The sequence below is a fragment of the Triticum dicoccoides genome, chromosome 7A (assembly GCF_002162155.2).
Source record: "Triticum dicoccoides isolate Atlit2015 ecotype Zavitan chromosome 7A, WEW_v2.0, whole genome shotgun sequence".
In the NCBI taxonomy this organism is placed as follows: domain Eukaryota; kingdom Viridiplantae; phylum Streptophyta; class Magnoliopsida; order Poales; family Poaceae; genus Triticum; species Triticum dicoccoides.
In genome coordinates, this window is record NC_041392.1 from 85,493,383 (window position 1) to 85,505,099 (window position 11,717).

The window sequence follows — 11,717 nt, forward strand, 5'->3', positions numbered from 1 at the left end:
CGTCATGGAAGGTACAATGTGAAATTATGACGCGATATACATGACAGATTTCAAGTCCGTCATGGATGGATGCGCATGACAGTTTTTGGCTGATCTGTGACGGACAAAGACCGTCATGTATTAACAAGTTTCTTGTAGTGGTACAAGATCAATTTTGTGTATTGTAATTATCAATTTCACACACTGAAATAATCTATTCCACATACTGAAATCATCAGTTTCATAAATTGAAAATACCCAATACTGAAATTGGTATCACACATGTAAAATCGGTTTCAGAGAGTGAAAATACCAATTTCACAAATTGAAGAAAACTCAGTTTTACACATGTGAAAGCGAGATGTTTCAATATGCATGTGAAACAAATTTTGTTTGAATGTGTTAAACACATTTATGAGATATGTGAAATAGATTACTTTTTTATATGTAAAACGGAAATGTGAGAAATAGATTTTGCTTTAGTTTGTGAAATAGTGAAAGAAATGAAATCAGTTCTTTGTGGAATTCAACTGAAGATATGACTGAAATCCAAACTAGCTTCAAATGTGTTGAAGAATGATCTTGTTTTAAAGGTCTTGTTGTTAGAAATTTAAACATATAAAATTTTTGAAAGCGTAATTTTGAGTGAAAAGATATCAATCGTCTAAAAAAGCACTAAATAAATAAATGCTTTTATGGGGAGAGATACGATGAGAAGTTGCATGTGCCTTCTCTCTCTTCGATACTCCTACTGGCAAAAGCTGATACAAAGAGAAAGCATAACATGTATTTCGATGTATAGCAACATGCATCACTAAATTCATTAGTTGTCGAGTTATATGTGCACAGCTGGTACCAATCTCCACCAAGTAATGAGTGGTGAATTTTTTACCCGTACGTAGCAGGGCTGCTAGATTTTCTTTTCACCTATCGTATATGTCCAAGCTAGTTGCAATTACAAGGATGATATGTAAGCCCATATTCTGAGGGGCCTCCACAATTTCAGAACAAAGATTCACAACAAAATCTAACTTGTAGAATTCGATGTATCTCCTTAATCCCAAAAGGTGTAGTGATTGGTGTGCGTGTATTGAAACTAGAACAAAAAAGGACGTATAAAGAACCATGTTAATGGTAGCATACTTATCGGGATTTTGGAGCAACACTACTACATAAACACCTATCCGGACCATCAAAAGTGATTACATGTTTGGGTATGCCTATTGATGTACGCACGTCAAGAAATGGAGCCTTCAAGTATTTGAAGGAGTATGGAGCCGTGTTCAAGGGTGGACGAAGAAAAAATACTCTTCAGAGACAAAGAATTGTCCATTAAATCAATGGCAAAGGCTATTCCCTAACTCAATCGGATGCTTCAAATTGCCTCGGGGTCCATGTTGACAAATTAATGGACTATTGCAGAAACTTTGTTGGGGAAGTAGAACAGGCAAGAGGAAAACGGCAGGGGTTACTTGGGACACCAAGACTAAGCCAAAATACATGGGAGGCTTAGGCTTTCACCATGTTGAAATTTTCAATTTGGCTTTGTTGGCAAAGCTAATGTGGTGGGTTGTACAAGATCCTCAAGCTCTCGCCTCGTATGTTCTGAAGGCGATGTATTTTCTGAAGTCAGATGTCTTAGAAGCAGAGCTGGGAGGGTGGCCCTACCAAATATGAGATATGGTGTTCTCTGATTGCAGGACAAGTTGATTTGAAGCATGGTTTGATCAAATAGATTGTCAATGCAAAAGGAACGCGTCTATAGGAACACAATTGGCTCCCTCTTGATCACCGGTCCATGCCAGGACTACCCCTCTCCGTTGGTTCTTGAAGGTGTTGAGTGTGCTGGAGCTCTTGCTCCCGAAGCAGATTTGGACGAGGAACATGTTGATATAGTTTCCTGTTTTGTTAAGAGGTGGTGAAGAGTATCACCAAGTGCAACATGTCATCATTTGGAGCCTCCCTCCATAAGGCGGAGATGAGAAGATGAGCTTTCGATCGGTGCTTTCAAGTTGTGACATTGGGAAGAAAATGTGGAAGCACACAACTTAGCTAAAGCCGCAACATCTCTCTCAAAGGGGGGCGATAAGTGTAGTTCATGTCTCCACCAAAGATAGCCTTTGTACCCCTGGACATTGTGTTCAAATAAACGAATCTTTATTACACTATAAAATCAGGTCTACTTCGCAATTTGCAGCTACTTAAGCACGCAATCCGTGTGGGAAGAACGAATACAGGCATTCAGCTCTCGTCTCTTATCCCCTTGTTGTAATCCCTCCTCCCTTAGCTCTCTGGTTTTCCTTCCCATTTCTTACTAAAAGCATTGTATTGAATTACCTTCCAAATCGAGAGCACATCCCATCCGGTGTAGATCGTGGTATCATAGACTCAGATCGGTCAAGAAAACGGGTAGGGCATCTTTTCTTCTAGTGCAAGATCCTCCCTGGTATCGTTGGATATTGAACGTGCATAGGAATGCCCCGCAAGCTGGTAGGAACACCAAGGTCTAACACAACGACGATCTCTTGCTTCAAGGACTTCACCTCATGGACTCATCGATTCAAGGAACCAAGCAACAAGGCTGCCTCCTGCTTCCTGGCGTGCCATTTAATTTTTTTGCTTGTCTAATTTGTTATCAAACGCCTTGAGTAATATGCACAGGTAAGAAAAAAACTCAACTCCAGCAATGCAGCACGGCACAGTTTTTATTTGACATAATTAGTCTAAAGTTTATCATAACCGGATTAGAGGACCGGTACAGTTCAACAACCGCTAAATGGACTTAACGAGGTGCTGGCTGTTACATCACATCCAATTCAAAGTACTTTGACTCCTTGTCACACAAACGTGCCACAAACAGGCCGGTTTTGTTACTATTTAACAGCACTACGTATGAATAAGAACCCAGGGTGCAACGCGTGTTATGCAGTTCAAACTTTAAGAATGTGAACTACTAACTCTGTGGGCAATTTATCCAAGTGCAAATTCAGATTCAAACTACATGAAATGGGCGCGACCTGCATGCACATCCGAACAGAACAGAATGAATGCCAACGCCCAGAAGAGGTGACATAAAATATTATATACTTCGTTCCATTTCACAACAACAGATGTACGCTAACGCTAAGCAGCACAATCAGTACTCCCTACATTTGCAACCTAACGTAACATAATTAAGGACGCTAATATCTAACCGCAGATCAGAAGTTCACAATTCAGAGCCACCCACAAACGTGGATCCATGTTAGCCTCTCTAAATCCAGAGCCACCCACAACACCTGACGAGTGTATGTTTACCTGCCAGGTGGCCGAGACTGATTTGTCCGCTGACCACCACCAGGCTGCAGATACCGTTCGATTGCTTGATCGTAAGCAGAGCCTACCAGGCTCCCCCTCATCTGCCCCGTGGGCTGCCAGTTCGGATCCATCTCAATCTCCGGGACATCGGAGTCCTCGAGGAGGGGCGTAACGGGAGTCGGAGAAGGTGGTAGACCAGGAGACTGCACACGTGGAGCAGTGGGTGCTAGGCCAGGAGACTGCACACGCGGAGCAGTAGGTGCTAGGCCAGGAGACTGCACACGCGGAACGGTAGGTGCTAGGCCAGGAGACTGCACACGCGGAGCTGTAGGTGCTAGACCAGGAGACTGCACGCGCGGTTGCACTGGTGGAGTTGACGGTCGGGACAATGCTTGCGTTCTCATTGCCTGGCTCTGCTGGGGAACATAGAGATGGCCTGGTGTGGCCTGACTAACTGGCCCGCCTCGGTTCACCAGTTGGCCTATTAGATTGTCGAACTGTCGCTGGTCATATTGCTGATACTGTTGAGGGTAGGGACCTCCATAGGCATTAGCACCTCTACCCTGTCCTGGGCCTCCTGTCGGCGGTCTCATATGCATGTAGGGATTTGCAGCAAGGCCCATAACCCGACCACGTTGATGGTTTGGCATGTTGCGCATATCCTGCCAGCATTACACAAGTCCATCAAGAAATGTTGTTTATCAAGATAAGTTAAATCCAAGCAAAAATACAGAGAAAAATTGGTTCTACTTGTTGCTAATAAGTTGAAACTGGCTGGCACTGAACTTGCAGTCTACAGTAGTGTTACTCAACAATGTCATTATTGTAGGTGCTTATGCCAACTGACATCCTAATGCAGCTAACAGCTAATTGCCAAAAATAGGTACTATCATACACTAAATACTTTGTGCGGTTGCAAAACACAAGCGAGATAGTATACAATTATGTAATAGGCCTGGATCTTTTCAAATGACTAGGCACCAAAGCGAGATGGTACTTTTCAAATAACTCGGAACCAAATGAGACATTTTTCAACATTCAAACACTATACTCCCTCCTTCCATCTATATAGGGCCTAATGCGTTTTTCGAGGCCAACTTTGACTAAATGTTAGAGCAATAATATATATGACATGCAAGTTACACAAAGCATACTGTCAAATTCGTATGTGAAAGGAGATTCCAATGATATAATTTTCACATTATACATCTTATGTATTATTAATCTTATCAATAGTCAAACGTTGTCTTAAAAAACGCATTAGGCCCTATATAGATGGAAGGAGGGAGTACCACTTATGGAGCTCCGGTGACTTATCACTTGGTTTTGCATAAAAGCAAAGTCATTAACTAGTTTTAATGTGAGTAAATATATATTCCTTCTGTAAACAAATATAAGACGTTTTAGATCACTAATCTAAAACGTCTTACAATAAGACGTTTTAGATCACTAATCTAAAACGTCTTACATTTAGTGATCTAAAACGTCTTACATTTGTTTACAGAGGGAGTATTTAATATGATATGTACAGTAATTTTATTGCACGATAAAACAATGCAATCCTACACTATGTTGGTAAATATCCCATATGGCCTTCAGAAGAGTAAAGTTACCTGTTGTGTCGACTGTAGATGGAATGGTGAGGAACCATCAGGAGCCCTTGAGAGTGGCCCAACACCATTAACCATCGATGTGATTACACTGTCTGCATTTGTCACATGATGTGCTAGGTAGTTTGAAGAAGGTGAAATGGACTGCGGGGTGGGAGGTGGACAATTCGAGACATTTGCCTGCACCCTTCTAGATGAATTATGTTGTGGCACTGCCAGAGCCTGGACTGCTACAGGCTCTCTCCTGACATTTCTAGTATGATGTGCTGATCGAAGTAAAGAATCTAGCTGTGATTGCATCTGCATAATATTGGGGTATCCTTGTGAAACTTGTTGCATGGCAGATGTTAAATTGGAGGTTTCAGAAGGAGAGATGGCACGTGTGGTAGCAGGTAGCATTTGCAGGATATCTCTAGGGAGAATAGACTCCAAGGTCCCAATTGAACTAGTGCCAGGTCCGCCACTAGATGAAGGTAACGAATTTTGGCCAGAAGTTGAAGTTCCACCTCCTACATACATATCTTCTGACTGAGCGGCTGTGCTTAGAGGGAAATCCGGAAGATAGTCCATGACAGATATATCTTGACTATTCAACACAGGCTTCAAATCTTCCGAGGGAGATGCCGAGCTCATAGGCAGATCACCATCATCATCCTTGTTTATTAGGTCTATAACATCCGAAGGAGTTGCATCAGTTTCTACAGTATTCCCGTTCTGCTGAATTGCATCACCATGTTTATCTGATTTCTCATCATGAACTGAAACAGCTTTCCAAGATCCATCAGGGAATACAAGAACATCCATGATATCATTACCAGTCTCTTGTAAAATCTGAAACAAAAAGGAGATCAATCACATAGGAAAACATAATCAGATGAAAACATGTACAGAACTACAGATACATTATACAACTTGCCTTGGCCATCTCTTGATCAATTCGAATGTCAATGAAATTTGAAGGAGTATTACAACATGGACAGCGCCAGGTTGGTTTCCTCGAGTTAATATCCATGTAACTGTCATAATCAAAACACTACACAATACAGGCCATATTATTATTTCTGTCAAGAAGGAAAAGGCTCAACCCATGAATACAAATAAACAGATAGAATCTGTACCTGATGGTGTTTGCATAGCCGCCCTTTAACTGGGGTTTGCACACGCCTAAAACTGCAATAACGAACAAAAAACATTTTCAACTGCAGATCATTAGCATTTTCCATTCAAATAAGCAGAGGTTGAATTTACAAAACCGAATAAACAACAGTCTAGACAGACACATGGAGTATCAGAGTAATCATTACAATGTGAATAAATTGTCCAAATTGAGTTTGTGTAAAATTGCTACATAGTCACATACACATGCATGATAAACAATTGCAGCTTCAACATTGGCAACCAGACACATAACAGAATTAAATTAATTAATGGAGGTTGATGACAAAGAATAGGTTGTATAAAGGTTCTTTGTCGTATTACATGCAAGAGCTTACTTGGGCCCTTGTAATATATTCCCTCCATTCCAAAATATAAGGCATAAGTTTTTTCAGAAGTCAAACTTGTGCATGTTTGACCAAGTTATAAGAAAATGTATTAATATCTATAATACCAAATTTGCATCATTAGATTCATCATGAAAAGGATTTTCATATTTTATTTATTTAGTATTGTGGACATTTATATTTTGCTCTATAATCTTGGTCAAACATACATATGTTTGACTTGCACGGAAATTTATGCACCTTATATTCAGGAAAAGAGGGAGTATGTATATAACATAACAGGATTGCAGGCGGCTAGGCGCCCAAGTTTTATCAATTTAGAATAAGTGAGTTCAAACATAATACAGCAAAGTACTCCCTCCGTTCCGAATTACTTGTCGCAGGTATGGATGTATCTAGATGTATTTTAGTTCTAGATACATCCATTTCTGCGACAAGTAATTTGGAATGGAGGGGAGTACATGTCATGAACATACAGTACCTTATGGGGCACTTTAGGGAAACTCTTGATGGCCCTTCCAGTAGCATATCTGAATCTGAATCTACATAAAAGTTCGCAATGAGGAATGCAAAAAAAATGTTATTCCAGATTTGAGTCAAGAAATTGTCAAAGCATAACATAAAATTATAAGAACTAAAATTTAATGAACTACCAGGAAGATCTGTTGTGACTGGTTGGGCATAGTCACTGAGTTTTGGAGCATCAAAAGACATCAAATTGTTCACAACTGCCACAGCTATGATGTAATTAGCTGCAATATAAAGCTAAATCAGCACATAATAGAATTTGATGTGTGCTTCTGGAGAAGAAAGGGAAACACACAAAACATCATCACCAAACATACCAGTAAAATACCCAACAGCTTGTACAATGTTTGCACCATATTTGAGCATCTTAGTGATATCTGTGGGGAACTGGGGTCCTGTTTCCTGTTAATTATTTGAAATGCGTGAACTAAGCTTGTTTGAGAATTGAAGATTAACCACTGTCCACAGGGTCCACAAGGCTTTGTGATAAAGGCAAAAAAAATGGCAGGAAGTGGAAGGCAACGGTTTTTCTTCAAACAAAAAGTAATTTAGTCAAGGAAGTGGAACACTAACCATTGAAACATTAGTCCTCTTGTCCACACCTTTTCCGTTTACTAAAAAGCTGAAACATAAAAACCATAAGGCACATGTCTCTTGGCATAACATATCAAGCATCAAAGCAAAGAAAGTAATGCACCTCACATGCTGGGGGCTTGCGATACATGATGAGACATCTAATTTTTCCTTTTGGACAACAACTAGACACTGCAGAAGGTGAGACAACCAATAAATATACTGGATATAAAATCATGAGACAATGACATTGAAAGACAAAATCAATAAGAGAATTATAATATATACTCCATCCATTCCAAATTATTTTGAGTTATACTTCTCTCAAGTCATGCTTCCCTTATTCAACCAAGTATATAGAAAAACGTGCTAATATTTTAAAACATCAAGTAGATAATAATACAGAAATATATTTTATGATGAATCCAATCAAACTAATTTGGTGTTGTAGATATTGGTATAGTTTTTCATAGACTTGGTCAAACTTAAAGAGGTTTGAGTTGGATTAGAAATACAAATAATTTGAAACGAAGGGAGTAGTCATGAAGTGCTACCGAACTCCCACAATAGTGTTGTACTATCCGAACACTCAATAAACAACAAGGGCATACAGATCAGAGATTTTGGAATAATTAGCATACAAGCAGAATCTGTGCAACTATTAGTTGTCACTGACAGCTAGAAACTAAACAAGTTGGTCCCAAAATCTTATGGACACTATTCCAGAAGAGGCATCACGGTGAAGTAAACAGGACGGCAGTGGGCAACATGAAGACACACCAAATTTACAAATATTCAGTTGCCCAGTATGAAGCCAAATGCAAGAGACATTAATGCAATACTAACCAATGTGAACAGAACATGATGCTACATAGTGTTATGTCTAGCATTGTAAAAATACCTAAGTGGGTTGCCACTTTGTCAAACTATTGGTCAAGAAACTCAAAAGAAGAACATATAATTAAGTGAATAGTATAATAGCAAAACAAGAAAATCAGTACATGAGCAGTTGAAATAACATTAAACACTTGTTAAGACAAGCCATGCAGAATACTTAAATGGCATCAACACTTGTTTAAATCAGCACATGGGCAGTTTAAATAGCATCAACACTTGTTAATACAGCCAAGTAAAATACTTAAATAGCATCAACACTTGTTTAAATCAGTACATGAGCAGTTTAAATAGCATCAACACTTGTTTAAATCAGTACACAGGCAGTTTAAATAGCATCAACACTGAAATTTAGTAAAATAAATATTGTCCCTGGAATGGTACTTACAATCTTTTCATGTTTAGGTAGATTTCTATGAATAAAGAAGTCGGCCATCAAAATATCATATCCAACCTGTAAGTACAGACAGGTATATCAAAGCCAGGCTACAGTTATGAAACAAAGCTTTGTCGTTTATCAATAGATGTCCTCCCACATGAGAATGTAAGAATGCAAAAAAGTGGGCGCGAGTGATTATAAAAAATTAGAGAACTTTATCAGGAAGAATAGCACATATAAGATATTTTAATTGCACAGATTGACCACCTTTGCTTCCAGCGAAGTGATTAGACGGTCGAACTTCAACTTAGGATAATACCTACAAGCAGGACCACGTCAAAACAAATAAAATGTGTCATGAAGCTAATGAATGACTTCGGTTGATCATATTATAACCAATGGGTTCAAATATATTTATTTAAATTTGTCTTGTGAATACTAACCTAAACAACTGAAAATGGGAAATTGACATTTTAAATTTAATAGCTTAAAATTTTGAAATATAATGACTCCCTCCTTACCTTGGCATTACTGTTGAAATGATTTCAAGCACGGTGCTGTCATTAGCTGGCTCGCTACTGTTCGTGCAGAAGCTGCCAGATAGCTTCATGCCAAGATAAATTATAACTAGGTAAGATGATATGGCCATGCCACCACCCAAGACTACAGACATGCAAAGAACAATGAACATAAAAGAATAAACAAAGCATTTCATACACACCTCATCAGCCATCCTGAGAATATCAATGAAATCTGAAGGCTGAAACCATTTGTTTTTACAAGCATTCTGCAAAACAGCATGTGCATTACCAGATTAACTTTTTAGTGGGAGAGCGCCATATTATGTTTGAAAAACAAGCTCAAGAGACAAATTGTAACCTTGGTGTATAACATAATCAACAGATGCATGAAAATTGTAACCTTGGCATATAACCTAATCAACATATGCATGTAACACTTTGAATCGCTTGAAACGACTCGAAGGTAAATTATACAGTTGAAGAAAACTAACATACATGGGTAGGATCAATGGATAGATGGTAATTGCTTTATAACAAAACATTGGGCAGACCAGCAAAACATAGGGTTGAAGCAAATAACATGTTGATGAATACATATAATCATATATGCAGTCACGGAAGAAAACGTGTTCTTCTCTATAAGTCTGTTTACAATTGACTTTTTCAAATAAACCAACATGAGCGAAACAAGACTATATAAACAGATAATTCCTCATATGTAATTGTGTTCTGGTTTGGGAAAAAGTTTCTAAGTGGTACTAACACATGACTGGCATGAAAGGTAATTTACCTTGCATGATATGATCAGTACCATGACAGAAGATTGTAGAAATGGATCCTTCCTCAGCTCATATACCTGGTAAATAGTGGTAGAGTTAAAATTAATAGCACAGAAGTACACAAAATGTTGACCACAACTTAATTTACCGCATAAACAAATTATCCACCCACAACGAATGGAGAACATAATTCAAGGTCGAAATTCATAAGTGTACAGCTCATATGCTAATTACCTCATACAACAAATCTAGAAAATAACAATGTTAGGATGTGTTCCCCAGAAGAAGAAGAATTAAAGAAGTTCGAAAATACAAAATATATTCACCCATATCCTGAATAGACGGGCAGTTTCGGGTATTGCACAAAACCAAATGATGCCTGGCAAAGACTATATTACCCCCTTGATTAGGTCACTTATTACCAGAGAAGGCATATGAGCAACAGAATCACAAATTTAACATAATTTCCTGTGAAATTAGGAACTAGAATCCTCCGAAGAGTATCCGCTATTATAGTACTTGAAAGGGGAAGTAATGTCACTTCACTTTTTAAGTTAAAATTAGACTATCATATGAGTTTCCTTAACTTTGGTGGTCAACTAGTTATCTCTATGCTATGAAGTTGGTGTACTTGAATTACAAAGCACACTGCTGAGGCTGTGACCCTTCCAAAGAGATGTTTCAGAGAAAATATACCAAACTACCATTCATTCATTTAGGTTCCACAATTACACAGCTTGCACTCACAACCTATATATATTGTGTTACTCCCATTTGCTTAACATTGCAATGTTAGACAAAAGCAAGCGCATTCGCAGAAGACCAAAGGATAAAAAATGCTAGCTTATACAATGAAAAACTCAATTGCCATTACACCAAATGCGCATTCCACTTCTATAATGGATTAAGTTGATGATAACTTGTAACTGCTGTAGTGAGTCACACGAGCAGTGAATCATAAGTAAGGAAGGAAGGGCGGTTATGGTCTAATAATTGGACTCGCCAGCAGAAACTGCCATGTCCGTTTCACCACTATACGGACCGGCCAAAAGACAACAGAAATTGAGAAGACTGCGCAGAACAAAACAAGTGTTACTCCCATTTGCTAAACATTGCAATTTTAGACAAAAGGACGCGCATTCGCAGAAGGTCCAAGGGTAAAAAAATACCTAGCTTACAATAAAAAAAATTCAACTGCCGTCACACCAAATGTGCATTCCACTTCTACAATACATACACTAAGGTAATCATAATTTGTAACTGCTGTAGTAAGCCACACGAACAAAAATCATAAGTAAGGAAGGAAGGGCGGTTATGGTCTAATAATTGGACTCGCCATCAGAAACTGCCATGTCCGTTTCACCAGTCCTATACGTACCGACCAAAAGACAACAGAAATTGAGGAGACTGCGCGGAACAAAACAAGGGGAATTTGTCCGGCCGAGGAAGGGGACAGACGCAATTTTACCTTTCTCAGAGTGTCTGGTATTTCACCCGCGATCTTAGGAATGTCACCGCCCGACAGCGCGTAATCGATCCCCCTGCAAGCACGCACGCGCGCACGGTAGGAAAAAAAATTAGGCGAAGAGCCACCGCGCCGCGTCGCCGCGACCAAAAACCCTAGGGAGAATTAGGGGGGTAATGCCGGTGGGGGG

At 39.1% G+C, this 11,717-nt stretch overlaps 1 protein-coding gene across 1 annotated transcript in view; it reads right to left on the minus strand.

Moving 5' to 3' along the window:
• Nucleotides 1-3,023: 3,023 nt before the first annotated feature.
• LOC119333162 (E4 SUMO-protein ligase PIAL1-like) overlaps nt 3,024-11,717 on the minus strand; it is a 10,017-nt gene continuing 1,323 nt past the window's right edge. Inside the window, exons 2-16 of the mRNA XM_037606162.1 lie at nt 11,531-11,691; nt 10,074-10,139; nt 9,484-9,549; nt 9,284-9,366; nt 9,030-9,081; nt 8,772-8,837; nt 7,614-7,681; nt 7,490-7,538; nt 7,234-7,318; nt 7,042-7,140; nt 6,870-6,930; nt 6,005-6,056; nt 5,803-5,919; nt 4,890-5,717; nt 3,024-3,938 (exon numbers count right to left, since the gene is read on the minus strand). Coding sequence (XP_037462059.1) covers nt 3,273-3,938; nt 4,890-5,717; nt 5,803-5,919; nt 6,005-6,056; nt 6,870-6,930; nt 7,042-7,140; nt 7,234-7,318; nt 7,490-7,538; nt 7,614-7,681; nt 8,772-8,837; nt 9,030-9,081; nt 9,284-9,366; nt 9,484-9,549; nt 10,074-10,139; nt 11,531-11,691 — 2,519 coding nt within the window. The 3' untranslated portion in view covers nt 3,024-3,272. The remainder of the gene's footprint in view (nt 3,939-4,889; nt 5,718-5,802; nt 5,920-6,004; nt 6,057-6,869; nt 6,931-7,041; nt 7,141-7,233; nt 7,319-7,489; nt 7,539-7,613; nt 7,682-8,771; nt 8,838-9,029; nt 9,082-9,283; nt 9,367-9,483; nt 9,550-10,073; nt 10,140-11,530; nt 11,692-11,717) is intronic.